Here is a 19096-nt window from a genome sequence, read left to right as displayed (position 1 = left end):
CTTACGGGATCTTCAAAAGTTGATTCCATGGGCTTCCCTGGTGGCACAGTGGTTGACAGTCCGCCTGCCGATGCAGGAGACGAGGGTTCGTGCCCCGGTCCGGGAGGATCCCGTGTGCCGCGGGTGAAAAAGTTGATTCCAGGAATATTAAATGAATGATAAAGGAAATTTAAAAGGAAAATGAATTACCTAATTATGGTTTTTTTTCATATTTCCTTGGATGCTACGAGAACATTATGTGCCCCCAACCATGACCTGATTTTGTTTTGGTGTTTTGGGGGGCATTGCTTATCACTATTGTATTTAAATAAGTATTTGTTTACTTGTTAACATTTTCCTCACCAATTATGTGAGCTACATGAGGGTAGGAAAGATAATCATCTTGATCACAGCTGTATGTGTCTCCCAGCCTAGTACAAAGCCTGACGCAAGTATTTAATAAATATTGGTTGAAAGAATGAATACCTATATTTTTACATAGTTGTAATTACAGCAGGTACAACTGCTTATCCTCCTTTTTGTAAACATTATATCGAATTTCTACAAGGCTAAATGATTATCATCTTTAATGGCCACATACACCAGACCATGGGCAGACCTACCACAGACTGTTTAAACCCACCCTTCCTACTGAGCAGTGAACTGCCTGCAATGATTCATAATTATAAAGCATGCTGTCAAATGCCTTTTCCACATATTTATGGATCATTCCTTAAATACACTCCTAGGAATCTACCTTGGTCACAGGGTAGGGGCATCTCAAAGGCTAATGAAATACACCACCCCAGAGCTTCAAAAGGACAGCGCCTTGTCACTACCCTCCCTAATGAATGGGGACACTGGTGTTGTCACAACTTCAACACTACATATCATTGTTTAAAAACCTTTGCCGGGCTTCCCTGGTGGCGCAGTGGTTGAGAATCTGCCTGATAATGCAGGGGACACAGGTTCGAGCCCTGGTCTGGGAGGATCCCACATGCCACGGAGCAACTAGGCCCGTGAGCCACAACTACTAAGCCTGCGCGTCTGGAGCCTGTGCTCCACAAGAAAGGGCCACGCACCGCAATGAAGAGTGGCCCCCGCTTGCCACAACTAGAGAAAGCCCTCGCACGGAAATGAAGACCCAACACAGCAAAAATAAATAAATTAATAAACTACTACCCCCAACATCTTCTTAAAAAAAAAAAAAAAAACCTTCGCCAACGTAATAGTACATTTAAAATGATCCTGCGGGCTTCCCTGGTGGCGCAGTGGTTGAGAGTCCACCTGCCGATGCAGGGGACACGGGTTCGTGCTCCGGTCCGGGAAGATCCCACATGCTGCGGAGCGGCTGGGCCTGTGAGCCATGGCTGCTAAGCCTGCGCGTCTGGAGCCTGTGCTCCGCAACGGGAGAGGCCACAGCAGTGAGAGGCCCGCGTACTGCCAAAAAAAAAAAAAAAAAAAAAAAAAAGAAAGATCCCTCATTGTTTAATTTGCTGATCTTTGATAGCTAATAAAGCTAAAAGGAATTAAAAAGTCCTATTTTGAGACTCTACTTTTTGCTCACTTCAAATAAAAACTTTTCATAAACAGAGAAAGGTACCAGGAGCCCCTCAATACATTGTATCTTGTGACGGTTTTAAAGGAATAGGAGAAAATGCATCTTCTTCCCTTTTTGAAAATGAACTGTGAAGCCTGACCCATAATTCACCAGGATGCTCCATTTTCTGACAGTTGAGGTACTTGCGGTGTAGCCCAGCCAAGAGCCCTTTCCAGAACGGGGTCAGGGCCCAAGTGTGCAGTTTGCAAAGCAGAGCTGGTGAGCGGCTGGCTGTGGGGGCCCCTGCGGGTCTCAGCCAGACTCCACACAGCGAACCCGAGGAGCCTGAGCTCCACCGGGGCCCCCATTTCTGCTCACTAGCCCTTCAAGGAAGGTAGCAAGCTGCCTGCTGGAAGGGATCTAGCCAGGAACATGACTACAATGAATTTAATCATGATTAGACACAGATCTGGCTCAATCCACTTAAAAAAAAATCTAACAGATACATGAATACTGACCACTCAAGATGGCATTCAAATTAAGCTCTATGTGAAGGACTAGGCCTGGGAGAAAAATAAACCCAGGGAGCTGAAGAATCTCATTCTGATATTTTAAAATCAAAACAGAGTACTGTTTTGTAAAAGGTGTATTTTACGTTAAGATTCTTGAAGCAATTCATTTTGACACAGAGCCTACAAAGGGCGAGTCTGCTGCGTGTTCTCTACCCTCCTGCACGTTTCTCATCACCTTCCCTCCCAGGCCCCTGGACCCTCTGCCGCCCTCACACCTCTGAGAGGTCCTCTGCTCTCAGATGCTCCCGGACAGTGTCCACACCCCAAGCCCTGAACCTCTGACTGCCCTCCTCCTCTAACCCCCAGCCCACGTTCTCTGTCTCCCCTGCTGGGCCAAGAGGAGCTCATGGAGACAAACACCACAAGCCTGTGTCTGTTTCGCCACAAGGATTAGAAGACCTGGGTTTCAGTTCTCCATCACCTGGGCCAGGGACCAACCCTCTGCATCTGCTCCCAGCCCTGAAATATGCAGCGACAGCAGCACCAGCAAAGTCTGCTAAAGCTGACGCCCAGGATAAACGAGACCATGGAAGACAGGCAGCAGCTGTACTGAAGGGAGCCCTGGAACGGAGCTGAGTCCACCAGGGTTGATGGTAGACTACCAACACAACTGTTACGGGCCCTGGACGAGGAGGACACTTCAACACCTCTGGTCTCTGTGTCCTGTCTGCAAAATGACAAATGACAGGGTTGGATCCCCTGAGCTCTGACATTCTGGTTTTCCACATATGCCATTCAAATGTATTTTTTAATATAAATTTAATTAATTAATTTTTTGCTGCATTGGGTCTTTGTTGCTGCACATGGGCTTTCTCTAGTTGTGGCGAGCAGGGGCTACTCTCCGTTGTGGTGCGCGGTCTTCTCATTGCGGTGCCTTCCCTTGTTGCGGAGCACGGGCTCTAGGCACACAGGCTTCAGTAGTTGTGGCACATGGACTCAGTAGTTGTGGCTCTAAGCACACAAGTTCAGTAGTTGTGGCGCACGGGCTTAGTTGCTCCGCAGCATGTGGGATCTTCCCAGACCAGGGATCAAACCCGTGTCCCCTGCATTGGTAGGCGATTTCTTAACCACTACGCCACCAGGGAAGCCCCAAATGTATTTTTATAACTTTATCTCCCTTGGTATGTAGTGCGATTTAGGACAGCATAAGCACTCAATTGTTGCACACACTAAATTAACATGAAGTCCAAATCACAGTGAAAAATACTCCAAAAGTGTGTAATAACAGAGCTAGAGCTTATGTATGTGCGTGTGTATATGTTTAGAACATACCACCACCAGTTACAGATACAAGCACTTGGCATCCTTAGGTTATTCATGCACTTCTATGTGACAATTATTTACCTCCTATTTCCTTCTGAAAATCTCCAGGAAGCTACTAACTTCTAATTCCAATGTTGCCCACCACTAGGGTTCAGCTGGAAGAGTCCCTGACTAGCCACCGTGTGCAGACGTCAAGTTCAGTTTTTCTAGTCTCAGGCTCGCTGGTGAAATGTATATGCTTTATCTCACGTGAAAGCACCAAGAGGTCTTAGAGATCATCTGCTCTACCTGTCGGAAAACTAGACTAAGAGTGGGACTTCAAAGCTGAGATTCTGGGAAAAATATCTAGCAGCAGCAGGCATGAAGACCTGCAGGCATTTTGTCCCAGACAATTTTGCAAATGGGGTGTGGGCGGAGGTAGGGGTAGGACTGGCGATGGCCATGGGTTGGGCGTCCTGAGCCTCTAGGAGGCCCGGCTCACACAGGCAGCTCTTCAGGCAGGCTTGGGTCTCGGGTGGGGTCAGTCGGTGCTCTGCCCTCTGGCCCTTCCAGGGAGAGGGTGACCTCCAGCTGGAGGGAATGGCCAAACTATTGTTTGCAGCTTTGCAGGAAGCTGTTTGAAAGGGTCATTGAAAAATGATCTTACTAAATCAAGCTGTACCAATATTTTTATTTCCTTTCATGCAATGCCGTGTTTAAAGGGATTAGATGGGGTCTGTTTATAAAGCCTGGGAAACAAGCCTATGTGACTTAAGTTCAAAAAAACAAAAGCGTCCTGCTCTTAAAGCACAGAGAACAGAGAGAGTGGGACGGCATGCATCTGTCTCAGAGCAAGCCTTTGCTCTTGGTGTTTAATGGAGATCTGGTCAAAAAAGCACATCAAATCCAAAACACTTTTTCAAGGAAATGTCACATATCCTGACATTTATGCATAGTAAGCCATCTTCTCAAGGTTCTAACAGATTTTTAGAAAAAGAAGCAATTATTAATTGTATGGTTTATAACATTTTTTTAATAAATGAAAAATCACTGTCACTTGTCTGGGAAATGGCTTTATGTGGTGTTGGTGGAGAAGAGACATTCAGAGACTTGACCTCCCAGGTGTGCCCAGTCTCCACCCCAATCAATGGCACCTGAATTAAAACAAAGAGCATTTGAAGAGGTAAAAACTGGGACTCTACTGATCTATGTATGGGGTTCACTGGGCAGGTGTTCACCATTCTCCTCTCCCTGCAGGTGAAACACAGAAGCCCCCAAACCAGTAAGGATCACTGGAGCAAGGAGCAGAGAAAAATCTAGAAAACAGAGCATGAAAAGGAGAATTTCCCCCTCTTCACAGTGTGATCAAGGACCAATTGCGAAACCCAAGACTTTTAGAGACTTTTAGAGGAAGGCACCACAGAAGGAATAGAAAGCAGTTTTATGGGTAACGAAAGGGGCCCAGGCCTCCGAGGAAGGCCCTCTGCCAGGTCCAACAGCCAAACAGACGCGAGGTTGGGAGGGGACCCTGGCTCTTCTACAACAGACTCTGTGCACTGCAGAAACCCAGAAAGCCTTGGCACTTCCAAAAATGGACAGGCTCTCTACCTAAAGCCAAGGAAAGTACAAGTCAGGCAAATGGCTGGTAATTTTTAACTGAAACGCTAAGATCATAATAACAATGTCTAATATTAGGGAGAAAAAGCACTAGAAGTCTAGGAGACTCCAAAACACTGCGGCTGCTTTTTAGCCTTTTATATTATGTTTTACATAATTTAAATATTTTACTGGTCAGGTTGAACCTGCAAGTAGCTGTGAGGGAAATGACCCCTTCAGAATAGCTTCCCTCTTATAAGAGAAAGACTATCTGTCTAAAAGTGACCAGTCCTACCGTGGTGGGACCTCAGGAGTTTAGTAATTGCAAAACCCGAAAGCACGGTGCCATCTGAAGCCCAGCTGCAAAGACAGTTGAAGAGGTGTGAGGTTTGCAGGATGTGTGTTTAACTGAGGTCATTCTTGCTGGCTCTACCTATTAAGTTAAATGAGACTATCTTCTTAATGAAAGGAAGAAGCAGTCAAACTAAAGATAAAATCTGGGTTCTTACCAAATATCATATGGTATCACTTATATGTGGAATCTAAAAAATGGTACAAATTAACTTATTTATAAAACAGAAACAGACTCACAGACATATGGTTACCAAAGCGGAAGAGGGGGATGGATAAATTAGGAGTTTGGGATTAACAGATACACACTACTATATATAAAATAGATAATCAACAAGGACCTATTGTATAGCACAGGGAACTATATTCAATATCTTGTATAACCTATAATGGAAAAGTCTGAAAAAGAAGAGGTATATATATATGAATAACTGAATCATTTTGCTGTACACCTGAAACTAACACAACACTGTAAGTCAACTATACTTCAATTAAAAAAAAAAAAGAATGGAAAACACAAAAAAAACCAAGAAAACAAAAGAAACTGGGTTCTTACAAATAGACTTATGGTGTTTACTTCACTTTTGGTGTGAAAAAAAGGAGCTTGATTGCCACAAAAGCAAAAAAGCTGACACCTCAGAGGTTCTCTGTGAAGATGGTCTAGTCAACAGCAGAGATGGTGATAGTAAATGTTACTCCTCAGGGAGAACTTCTTGGACTTTGGTGCCCAAGAATCACCTGGGGTCTTGTGAGAATGCAAACTGAATCAGGAGGTCTGGGTAGGGGCTGAGATTCTGCGTTTCTAACAAGCTTACGATGCTACTGGTCTGCAGACCACACTTGGAGTAGCAAAGCTCTACGGTCCACAAAGATCTTTCCTTGTGGTTCTTTAACTAGTCAGGTGGATGAGAATTGAGGAGTAAAACAATTACCTGTAGTGAACACTGAGAAGAGAATTGGTTTTGGAGAAGTAACTTTTTAAAAGTTTCAAAAACATACAAAGAATCTTCATATATAATAACGTGGACTTAGTCTGTTTTCATGGCTGGATTAAAGAATTACAATGAGTAATTAAGAATTAATATGAGTGGAGTGCTTTGGCATTTAGAACGCCCATCCACTGCACCGACTCATGTCACCTCTCTGAGGTCAGGCAGGCAGCCCCACCCTTGTCCTACCTGTGTTACCAATGAGGCTGCAGGGACGTTAAATTCCGAGCCAGAGCTCAGACACCTCCCCCTCCCCCCACCACCACCGCTTGCTGCTTAAAGACTTTATTTGCTTTAGTGCCAACCAGCAGATGGATCGCTAATCCAAACATTTTAAATTCTACAAATAAGATAATATTGTTTGGGTGCTTATCTCTCTAACCATTTTCTTCTACGTCAACCTTATACATTCAAATTAATGCCCATAGCCACATACTGGGGAAGAGTCCTGAGCCACCCAGGGGAGCAGCTTGGTATGAGTTGGGAGGCCCGTGGGGTGGCACTTGGGCCTCCTCGGCACCTGCCCAGCCTGCTTTTTGGAGCCCACCACACAGAACTTGAACCCATAACTGGCAAAAGATCCCCAGCTGAGTACTTGACTTGAACGTAGAAAACCGAGACACACTGGATAGCTGCTTCCAGGGCTTAGGTGGGAGGGAGTTTCCCAATGCTCAGAAGTAGTCCCCACAGGGGCTCAAACTCATGAACTAGCCTATTAAACAGAAAAGGCATTGGTTTTGGAAATGAAACTCTGGGGCTCAAATCCTTACTCTGCCACTTAGGTAATTTTCCTCTGGCAAGTTCCCTAACCTTGCTGCTTCAATTCTACCATCCATAAGCCCAGATAAGAACACACACAAGCAGAGATGGAGGGAAGCACAGCATCTGGCATGTGGGCGGCGTCCTGTGTGCGGTATTTCCAGGCACAGAAAGCCTGCTCCAGAGCTTGGCCCACAGCAGGGCGAGCCTCTGCTTTCACTCAACTCTGAAAGAGTCAAGCAAGGAAGAGTTTGCAAGTGTTAATAGCCTATGAGCAATGTGGGGCGTGTTGATGAAAATTTTGCAGGGTTCACTGACTGTTAAGAACACAAAATAACAGATCAACTCTGCTATAAGTGCTGTCTCTGGTGACAGGGAGTTGAGTTTTTCCTGTGTGTGGCACTCTGCTCTAAGTTTGTAAATCTGGGGTAAGAGGCACAAAATATTTACCTTTTCCAGGGCCTCTCTGTCAAGTAGTTCTTGCACAGCTAGCAGCTTGATGCTGTAAGAAAAAATTAAAACCACACTTAAAAACAAAACATTTTATATCACCAAGCATCAGACAAGTCACAGGAACAAAAGTCTGAAATTTTAGCCTACATTTCTGAATCACCTCCCACCTCAAGGTAACCTTTGGCTTGAACTGAAATGACCATTTCAGAAGTATTAAAAATGTTTCTAAGTTGTAAAAGTGATTTTACCATGTGATCCAGCAATTCCACTTCCGGGCATATACCCAGAAGAGTTGAAAACAGGGACTCAAACAGTTATTTGCACACCCACGTTCATGGCAGCATTGTTCACAAGAGCCAAAAGGTGAAAACGATTTAAATATCCATCAATGGATGAATGGATAAACAAAATATGGTCCACATTTAATATATGATGAAATATTATTCAGCCTTAAAAAGAAGGAACTTCTGGGGCTTCCCTGGTGGCGCAGTGGTTGAGAGTCCGCCTGCCCATACAGGGGACACGGGTTTGTGCCCTGGTCTGGGAAGATCCCACATGCTGCGGAGCGGCTGGGCCCGTGAGCCATGGCCGCTGAGCCTGCGCATCCGGAGCCTGTGCTCCGCAACGGGAGAGGCCACAACAGTGAGAGGCCCGCGTACCGCAAAAAAAAAAAACAAAAAAAAAGAAGGAACTTCTGGCACATGCTATGACACAGAGGAACCTTGAAAGCATTATGCTAAATGAAATAAGCCAGACACAGAAGGACAAATATTATATGACTCCACTTACATGAAGTCCCTGGACTAGTCAAACCCAAAGAGACAGACAGTAGAATCGTTGTCTCTATCTATTGTCAGGGGCTGTGGGAGGGAGGAACGGGGAGTTATTGTTTAACGGGTATGGAGTTTCTGTTTGGGAAAAAATTCTGTAGATGGTGGTGATGGTGGCACAACAATGTGAATGTACTTAATGTCACTGAATTGTATACTTACTAATGGTTGAAACAGTAAATTTTATGTTACGTACATTTCACCACAAAAATTTCTAAAAGTAATTGATAGCTGCTTATGTAAGCAACCTGAATAAATTCAGAGGGATATAAAGAAGAAAATAGTTGCCCATGTTCAGCATTAATCTTCCCTTGATGTCCCTTTGATGAGAACAAACAAATAGCTTAAATCACTCCTTATGAAGAGGGCCTGATCAGCTGCTCATTTATACCGTACATGGATTGAGCCCTACTGTGTGCAGGCGGTCGAGGGCACCTGATGACTGTGACCTGCTGCCTGCCCACGAGGAGCTCACAGCCTCTTGGAGGCCACAGTCAGAGCAGAAGAGGACCAGTAGGGTGCCGAGTGGACTTTCTGGGGCACAGAGGGGAGCCCAGCCAGGCCAAGGTCAGAGGTGGCTTCCTGCAGGAGGGACCGGGTTAGCCTTGCCAGGGGAGGGGACTGGGGAGAAAGGTGACCCGCAGGGAGACAGGGGGGGCAAAGGCACCAAGGGGAGAGAAAGGGCTCGAGTGTACACAACTCATCAGTTTCCAGTTTAGGGACCAGAGTCCAGACTGCAGCCAGCAGCTTAAGTGAGGGAATTCAGACGTGGGAGCAGGTTTTACAGGGGAGGTATTTTCCCTTTTGTGACAAATTGCTTTTGAAGCGTTTGCGGACGCAGTGAGCAGGCGGCCAAGGCTGGACAGGCCAGCACACAGGAGGAAGCAGGAGCTCAACGAGACTGTTTAGGGGTGGGTCAGCTGTCGATGGTGTCATCGTGCTCCTTCCCCACCCAGTTAATCTGCTTGTGGTCGCTGGTCACTGTGTCCCCACCAACTTGCACAGGTTCTCTGGAGCAGAAATGGGCCCCATCTGTACCACACACCTCCATCAAAAGGGGTTATGCCCATGATAAGATTCACCTCCATCTACGAATTCTTCATAATCTCTCTGCACAGCTAAGCAAGCACTGTCCAACCAAATGCAAAGGTTTACTTTAAAGCAACTTCAGCAAGTGCAATAAAGGTTTTCAAGGCCTACAGGAAACCATCACCACTACCAACAACAAGTTAGCAGGCATCAGGGCTAATGGACAGGACCCTGGGCATTCCCTCTGCTCCAATCACTGACTTTCCTTCGTCTCTTGGACGGGTTTCCTTTTGTTGTTTCTCTGGCTTGGAACAGTCTTCCCCAAGATCTTGACAACACCGACTGCATCCCATTGCATCATTTCAGTCTAAGTGCAAATGCTGCCTCTTCCAAGCAGCATCCCTGGTCACCAGGTTCGTTTTTGGGTGTTTTTTTCCAGTGCACTTACTGGTACCTTAAAACATTTGTTAGGGTGCTTTTGTCTGTTTCCTCCCAACCAGCACTGGAAGCTCTTTGACACTGGGAGCTCAAGGGTCTTCTCACTACATCTGCAGTGTCTATAACTGACACAGGAAGGACAGTCAGGAATATTTACTGGCCTCCAGGCAGGGCCCAGGGGCTTAGAGGCCAAGTCGCTATCAGTGTGAACAGCTAAAATCACTGGCAAGCCTCAGTTTCTCACTTGAAAAGGAAGGCCTCCAGTGAGATGACTGTGTGTCTTCCCCAGGGTGAACGGTGCTATGTGCATTTGTAGAAATGTCTGCCAGGATGTGTCTGGTGGCAGGTCAAAGCTATTGGCTACTTGTCAGTGCACTATGATTGCCAATGCACACCTCTAGATCCCAGGTTATCAATTTGGACAGCAAGTTATAGGCTAAGGAGACTCCAGTTGTAGATCAAGTTTCAGAAGCTTAAACTACTTCTGAAATAACCACTGGAAAATACTTTTACTGGAGGAATTTTGAAAATAGTTTCTCATTCCTGCCCTTCTCTATGGTCATGAAGTCCAGTTTAGGATCAGGTATCAGATATCGACAGGTTAGAGAAAAGGTTTAAACACTGTTAATACACTCAACTCTCTTCTTCTCCCTATTCACAAAGATACTACATTCAAACCACTGTAGAACATGATCTGAAAACCAACAGTTTGAGGCTTTGAATGAAGACGAAATTAAAACAACTTCAGTTGACTCTTCTTAGTCAAAACCTGAAGGATGTTAGTCCCTGCTCTCACCAGTTTACTTTCCTCTTGAACGGGAATGGCAAATACTTGGCATGTACACTCTCCAATCCTCTTCACCTCTTTCCACAGAACTCACCCCCTTTTAACTTAGATACAGCTTCAGAATCTTTCTGAACTCTCCAGTGAACCACAACCAATCTACTGAAGTTGACATGTGAGATTAAACCAATTTAACTTTTGCTCTAAAACCAATACCAAATAGGATTCATGTATTGGGTAGGGGCAGGAAAAAAAATAGAAACCTTTTCACACTACTAAAACCCAGCAACACAAAGGAGAAAAGATGGAAAAGATGGAGAAAAGAGGATAGGACACTCAAATCTAGAAGGTTTGAGTTTCAAAATGGAAACAATACATGTTAATCAGAAGTTACTGCAACAGCTGCTCATAACATTGGATTTCTTCAGGAAGTTGTGTTTTTTTCCTCCTTAGAGCTATAATCTTTAAGAGTATTCGAGATGTTTCCTGTTATATAGCTATCCTACTGTTAGTTCTTACCTTATGGGAAACTCTTCAAGTCTGGAGTATTTATTTCAGTACTGATGGTATCAGATTCTTCTAGCACATCAGATACTCCCTGGGAGGAAATTTCACACACACGAAGACGCAATGAGCCCATTTCCCAAATCCTCCATTCGACACCTCTACCTTCTTACCCTGGAAGGGAATCTCATCTCTCAGTTTCGACTTTGCTCCCCCTTCCCTCCCTTCCTTTCTCCACTTCTCCCTCCTTCCTTCCCTCTTTCTGTCCTTTTGCTAATTCTACAAATATATACTGGCGCCAGGCACCAGGAAAACAAAGATGAATGCAATATGGTCCCTGCTAGGGCACAAGCCCAGGGAGGTACGTCTCTCTGAGACTCTCCTGGGTTCCAACGTGGACCACAGAGCTGCGCTAAACAGCGCATGTCTCTCGGGTGGCCTGGTGCCTGGTCAGCATCCCCTGAAAACAGCAGGGCTCCCATCAGATGGGAGCTGCAATTTCTTTTTCGCACTTGACTTTGAGAAGAGAGGCAAATCACACAAAAGCAGCTGACAGCCGTGATTTATTTAGAAAAATGGCCATTTCAAGGCCAAGTTCTGAAGTCAAGATGGGCAGCACTTAGAAGGACCTAGAATGCATGCAATTAATGTCTGCTAAGTAAGCTACAAGGAGGTGAGGCGCTTGAGGGCAGATGTCTTATTCAGCTAGATAGTGGCTGGCACAGTGAGGTCTGTAACGTAATTTTAAGTGGTGATGGGGAAGGTGCCAGGAAGCCAGTGACAGCAGGGAAGAAAAGCAGCAAAGTTAAAGGGACAGAAGACGGAGGGCACCCCTGCAGCCTGGGGGGTGGCTTAGAGCTGCAGACTGAATGATCCTCAGTGACCCCTGAAAAGGCGGATAAAATGTAACTCTCTTGGTGTAGCAAAAGCACTTCAAGAGTGAACTCCCAACTACACAGAAACTCACGCTTCCAGAACAGCTTATGAGCTACAGGGCACCAGAAGCAAGAATTCACTCTCGCTCCCTTTCTCTGAGGACTCTGGCGCTTTGAGTTTCCACTGCATTTATTATAGTATAGTGCATGAGATACAGCAGATTTCAATAAATGCAGAAAGGGTGTGATACATGGAGCCACACGTTCACTGCGCAGATAAGATATTTAAGGGATATGTATTATGTACCAGGCGCTATTGGATGCTGAGGACACGATGATGTACAACAATACAATGATACAATGCAGACTCTGCCTTCAAACTTCTGAGTGTAAGGGAGGAACCAGGTAAGTAACACATCAGCCACGTGAGGAGAGCTCTCTAGAGGCAAACTCGGGGTGCTTTGAGGCCCTCTGCAAGAGCATAATAAACCTGGGAGGCTTCCTGGGAAGTGGCTGCTAAGCTGACACCTACGGGCTTACAAGGCAGAGAGGTGGGGTGGCAGGAATAGCATGAGCAAAGGCACGAGGTGGGAGGTCAGGCAGGGCCCCGCAGGGACTGCACGCTGGCCAGGGCACACAGGGTGCCTGGGGCGTGGTGCAGGTGCTGAAAGATTATTCTGCAGAAGCAGGCCGGGCCAGGCCTCTTAGAGGGTTTGTTAAGCCATATTAAGGCGTTTGGTCTGTCCTTTGGGGGCAAGGAGTGGCCACCGATGATCTAGGGCTGTGGTGTGGTAGAGGGCCCGGGACACAGAAGATGCCCAGTAAAGGTATAAAAATGTCTCTGGGGGGCCTTCCCTGGTGGCGCAGTGGTTGAGAGTCTGCCTGCCGATGCAAGGGACACGGGTTCGTGCCCGGGTCCGGGAAGATCCCACATGCCGCGGAGCAGCTGGGCCCGTGAGCCATGGCCGCTGAGCCTGCGCGTCCGGAGCCTGTGCTCCGCAACGGGAGAGGCCACAACAGTGAGAGGCCCGTGTACAGCAAAAAAAAAAAAAAAAAAAAATGGCTCTGATGTGGAGAAGGGATGGGGGTGGGGAGGCACGGGGGACAAGACCGGAGGCAGCAAGACCTGAGATGGGTCCCGGGAAGAGATGATGGAGGCTGGTGCAGGGAAAAGGCACTGAGCTAATTCCAGACAGATCAGGAGCTGGCAGGACCTGATGAAGAAACAGATATGAGGGATGTGAGGTAAATATCCTCGCAGCTCCTAGCCTGTGAAACTGGGGGCTGAAGGGACCATCTACGTGGGCTGCTGATGGTGAGTTATGTCTTGGACACACTAACTTTGGGGCCTGTGGGATCCCTCAGTGGTGTGTGAACAGCAGCTGGCTGTCCCTCAGCAAGTTCTGGGCTCTGGGTGTGGACACCAGGAGCACAAGGACGGTGCTCCTGATGTCCACATCCAGAGCCCAGGAGCCTGTGCAGAGGAACAGAAGACCAAGGGCCATTGCCACTTAAGAGGCAGGCAGAGGACTTCCCTGGTGGCGCAGTGGTTAAGGATCTGCCTGCCAGTACAGGAGACATGGGTTCAAGCCCTGGTCCGGGAAGATCCCACATGCCACGGAGCAACGAAGCCCTTGTGCCACAACTACGGAGCCTGTGCTCTAGAGCCCGCGAGCCACAACTACTGAAGCCCGCACACCTAGAGGCCGTGCTCCGCAACAAGAGAAGCCACTGCAATGAGAAACCCACGCACCGCAATGAAGAGTAGCCCCCGCTTGCCGCAACTAGAGAAAGCCCGCGCACAGCAACGAAGACCCAATGAGGCCAAAAATAAATAAATTTATTTAAAAAAAAAAGATTTACTCTCTAAAGAGGCAGGCAGAGGAACAGGGCCTGTCAGGGAAACAGAGAAGGAACCGCCAGGAAGGTGGAGGGAAAACCCAGAGCCCGTGGCCCAGGAGCCAAGGGGAGAGGGCGATACAAGAAGTCAGGTGGGGGGAGGGGGGCAATGGCTCTGATTCTGAGGAAGGCCAGGGAAGTTGGGGCTGGTAATCTGGGAGAGAGAAGTTTCAGGAGGTGGTAGAGAGAAGCCAGGTTTCAGTGGGTGAGGAGAGGATGGATGACAGGCGGAGAAGGAGAAATAATGAGATTAAACTCGAGGTAGAACAGGTAGGGTGGCAAGTCCCCCAGCACGATGCCCAGGGGCAGAAGGCAAAGCCGAGAGGTCCTCATCTTACCAAGTGCGTGGAATTATTAAAGTGCAGACAACCACCCCTCTCAAGGCTTCTTCCCTCCTCTTCCTCCTTCTCTCTTGCTCCCACCGCCCCTGCCCTCCCCTCCCCTCCTCTCCCCTCCCCCTCCCCTTACGGTATCATCAGAGGATCCAGCTTTTCTCCAAGAGCATAATCCCCATTTGCAATGATTTGGGGAAAAGTGAAGGTCAAGAAAGTCCTAAATGGTGCCGGGGTGATTTTGTTTTGTAATACAGTATTTCCACAACCTCTTCTGAAGGAAAAAATGGGAAGGAGCGTGAAATTCTTGGGGACACCAGCTCTGTGTCCAGTGCACCAGCCCAAACTGTCCCCAGGCCTGGCAGCCAGGCCAGTGAAGGGAGCAGGGTTTCCATGTGCACCTTCAGCAGGAGACTAGAGTTAGCGACAACAGGATAAAACTGGGCGAGTGGGACAGGCAACCTTCCAACAAGGAAGAAGGGGGACAAGAGGAGAGAAGGTAGAATAGAAGGCGGGGCCAGTGGCCACCGGCAATGGCCACTCTCTACTCACGTGCGCCTGGGTGGGGGGACTTATGAGATTTCACAAAATTCAAATCCAGCAACCGTGTCAATCCAGTTGTCTGAACACGTCCCTTTCTCAAGGAAGGCTACACGTTACCTTCCCCTGAGCAAAGTAAGGACGACTTCTCTCCTTTGATCACCAAATTTTAGAAGATGCCATGGGTGTTAGGTTCAGACTCATTTCCCCTAATGCTTTATTGTCTCCCACCACTGGCTCAGGGTTGGGAAAACATAGCGGGGCATCACTCTGGATGCAGGTGGGTGCACACCTGGGAAGAAAGGACTGGCTCCCAGGGAAGGCAGGGTTCTTCTCACATGCGTCCTCCACAGCATTTCATCCCATCACCGCCAAACATGCTTGCATCTCGTTGTTCCTCTCCAAAGCCAAGTGCTGAATTATTATATTAGCACCAGAACAGTCTACACAGAATTTAGCTTGGGTAACTCTTCTTGGCAGGTTTGCAAGAACTAGTCTGCAAAACAGTGGGCAGGAAACTTCTCTGATGACAGTGCCGTGGTTTTTGTTCTACTCAGGTTTTCAACTGCTTGAATCAATTACAGTAATTTCCATTTCCTAGAAATTTCTTAGCAGATTGTCCAATCCATTCAGATTTTCTAATTTTGAGCACAGAATTGTACTAGTAATCATTTTTAACTTAAAAACTGCTTCTGCTTCTGTGGTCATGCCCCCTTCCTCATTAATGTGTATAGGTATTTTTTCTCATTTAAAAACTTAGATTTGTGAGAAATCAGTCTACTTTGTTGGTCTTCTGAGAAAATCAGCAACAGGATTTATCAAGCCTACCATTTTTTTCTAATTAATTAAGGTCAACATTTATCTTCATTAATTCCTTTCTCCAACTTCCCACTGTTTTCGTTAGCCTCTCTGCTTGCCTTCTTAAGTTGCATATTCATTTATTTAAATGATTTCTTACATATAAAGCCATGAATTTTTCTCTTGGTAAGTATTTGTCCTTGCTTCAAATTTCCTTATTTAGCCTTCTTGTTACTTTCCATCTAGTCTGCAGTTGCAGATTTGGTCTCTTACTGGACTCCACAGTATTTGGATTGTGCTTTTCTCTAAGTCTTTGGGTTTTAAATTTTATAATTTTGTATTTTCTGTAATTCTAAGTCCACTGTGGTTAGAGAAAGTACCCTGTACCTTTCCTGCTTTTAAAAATATATTCAGGGACTGCCCTGGTGGCACAGTGGTTGAGAGTCCGCCTGCCAATTCAGGGGACATGGGTTCAAGGCCTGGTCCGGGAAGATTCCACATGCTGCGGAGCAACTAAGCCCAGGCGCCACAACTACTAAGCCTGCGCTCTAGAGCCTGCGAGCCACAACTACTGAAGCCCATGTGCCACAACTACTGAAGCCCACGCGCCGAGAGCCCGTGCTCCACAACAAGAGAAGCCACTGCAATAAGAAGCCCGCGCACCACAACGAAGAGTAGCCCCCGCTTGCCACAACTAGAGAAAGCCTGTGCACAGCAGTGAAGACCCAACACAGTCAAAAATAAACAAACAAACAAACTATTGATACATTTTTTTGGTCTACTTTATGATGAGTTTTCCTTTTCTATTCCCCAGTGTTTGGGTAGTTCCAGAACTTGTTTTTGGATCTCCCAGTGTTTACCTGTAAGTTTTTCATATTAGGGGATAGGGAAGAGCTCTGGAGTCGGTCGGCCTGGGGTTCAAGCTGTACCACCTACTGGTGCAGGATCTTAAGGAACCTTAAGAACAGTGGGTGGGAGGGAAAGGATCTGGCATCTACACCTGGGGCCTTGAGTGGAGATGATGAAGGTAAAGTTTGTAGCATGTTGGTTAGCTCAGAGTAAACCTCCAAAAATGGCAGATATTGGTACCAATACTCTTCAGAGTCTTTCTTTAGCCATTAACACTTCTCTGAAGATTAGAATAATACAGGAAATAGCTCTTTTTGTTACCAACACTATTTCAGACAAGCAACGTAACAAACCTTTACCTCCTCTTCCCTTTTTGATCTCTGTTAACAACACTCCAGGGTGTCGGCCCAGAACACAGGCATACTGTTGCCTTTCCATTCTATAGCTTATTTTAAGAACAATTTCTGACATTTGTATTTGTTTGATCACCAGACTTTAATAATAATTTAAACTGCTCTCTAGGTTTACTGATTACAGTGCCTATGCTACCTATTCTTGAGCTCTATTCTGCTTTACCACTTCGGCTTCTGCAACATATCTTTACATTTTAAAGAAAAGAACATGCTTATTTTCCCAAGCCCTTGAATGTCTGAGAATGCCTTTCTGATGGGCTTCATACACAGAAGACATCTCAGTCAAGTATAAAGTAGTTGGGTTACAACATAATCCCCAAAACTTTATAGATGGTTTGGCAAACTCACTTGATAATCAAAAGACCTTTTTTTTTTTTTTGCTTTACGCAGGCCTCTCGCGGTTGTGGCCTCTCCCGTTGCGGAGCACAGGCTCCAGACGCGCAGGCTCAGCGGCCATGGCTCACGGGCCCAGCCGCTCCGCGGCATGTGGGATCTTCCCAGACCTGGGCACGAACCCATGTCCCCTGTATCGGCAGGCGGACTCTCAACCACTGCGCCATCAGGGAAGCCCCAAAAGAACTTTTAATGTTTCAGATTCTCAACCCAGATAGGCATGAATATATCTGAACTTAAAAACTAACAAACAAACAAAAACCCCCTTGTGGCCTAATCTGACAGGTTCAGTAGACACAGACTCTTTGTTATAGAGAACAGACCTAAAGTCAGCTTGATTTTTATTATTCTTTCCTTTGGGCACTTGTGAAATGTTTTTTTTTCTCCCCTTTATCCTTGTTGTTCTGTATTTTCCCCGGGGTGTGCCCCGATGTGGGCCTCTTTCCCCTGAGTTTGTTCAGAATATGGTTAGTGAGCTCTTTACATTTACACACAGTCTCTCGTCAGCTCAGGGAAGTATCTGATGCCAATAATCACCAACACCGATAAGCTGAATGTGGGCTGTCAGTTCCGTCTTCCACATCTAAATCTTGTCTCTCTTTCTCTTTCTTGTATTTTCCAGAATAGTTTCTCAAGTTTCTTTTTCCTGAACCCACATCACTGGTTTGATTTTCCATAGCATTTGTATTAGTATTCTGTGACTGCTCTAGCAAATTATCACAAACTCGGTGACTTCCCACCACAGAAATTCATTCTCTCACAGTTCAGGAGGCTTGAAGTCTAAGAATCAGTATCACTGGGCCGAAATGAAGTTATCAGAACAGCCGTACTCCTTCTGGAGGCTCTAGAGTCCATTCTCTGCCTCTTGCAGCTGCTGGTGGCGGCCAGCATTCCTTGGCTTGTGGTCACATCGTTCCAATCTCTGCCTCTGTGGTCCCAGTGCCTTCTCTTTCATCATCAAATTTCCCTCTGCCTATCTCTCACAAGAACACCTGTGATTGCATTTAGGGTCTATGTGGATAATCCAGAATAACCTCTCCATCTCTCAAGATCCTCAACTTAATCACATCTGCAAAGTCGTTTTTTGTCATGTAAAGTAGTGTTCACAGATTCCAGAGATTAGGGTATGGATATCTTTGTGGGCGGGGGCATTATTCAGCTTCCCACACATTAATACTCTTCTATACTCCTGCTAATTTGGATTTGAGCTCTGCTGCTGGATTTTATTTCCTCAAAACCTTTCTTCATTTAATCCATATCTTTTTTTTCTTTCTGTTGCCTTTTCACATCAACCCATCTTTTCCTTACGTTTTTCTGTTCCTGTTCCAGGGACGCCATGTCTTTTTGTAGTATACTGAGGATGCCACACATTTCCCCAAAATTCTCTTCTGGAGCCTGTTGTAGGTGATTTTCTAAAAGTAGACACTGCTTCTGGGTCTTTAGAAGCTATTGCCTTTATCTTGTCTTGCAGGACTTTTCCACGCAGTCTTTTTTTGTCTTTATTCATCCTTGAATAAGGAAAAAGTTTGCCCAGACCAATGATGAAACTTCAACAGACGTTATGAGTAGATTGGCAGTGGTCCCATTTTCTGTCCACCTTCATAAAGGATGTGTCTCCTTCCTGTACCCACTGTGGGAGGGGACAGGGCAAAGGCACAGCTGCCAGTGATTCAGAACCCTTGCTCTAGCAAAGTTCATCTCCTCCTCAGAGACTCAAGACAGAAAGTGCTCTCCAGTATGCACAGCTCCCAGAGCACCCTCCTTAAAGCACTTTGCTTTGGGGGAGTAGACTTACTGGGATGCACTGAAATCATGCCCGTTTCCCCTATTTCCCATCTGATTTTATTCCCATGTTTCCTTTCTCTACATGGATACGGGGGGGGGGGGGGGGAAAGAGAGAGAGAGATGGACTTACAAAAGCCCACCTCTGA

The 19096-nt window shown here is 46.3% G+C and overlaps 1 protein-coding gene across 4 annotated transcripts in view; it reads right to left on the bottom strand.

Moving 5' to 3' along the window:
- The window catches only part of EEPD1 (endonuclease/exonuclease/phosphatase family domain containing 1), a 241346-nt gene that overhangs the window by 34495 nt on the left and 187755 nt on the right, over window positions 1-19096 (bottom strand). For all 4 annotated transcript variants that reach the window (XM_073809827.1, XM_073809828.1, XM_073809829.1 and 1 more), the window contains one exon: window positions 7479-7530. In XM_073809827.1, coding sequence (XP_073665928.1) covers window positions 7479-7530 — 52 coding nt within the window. The remainder of the gene's footprint in view (window positions 1-7478; window positions 7531-19096) is intronic.

Source organism: Tursiops truncatus, chromosome 9 (assembly GCF_011762595.2).
Source record: "Tursiops truncatus isolate mTurTru1 chromosome 9, mTurTru1.mat.Y, whole genome shotgun sequence".
Classification (NCBI taxonomy): domain Eukaryota; kingdom Metazoa; phylum Chordata; class Mammalia; order Artiodactyla; family Delphinidae; genus Tursiops; species Tursiops truncatus.
Note: the sequence above shows the minus strand (reverse complement) of the source record. Positions and strands in the feature narration are given on the sequence as shown.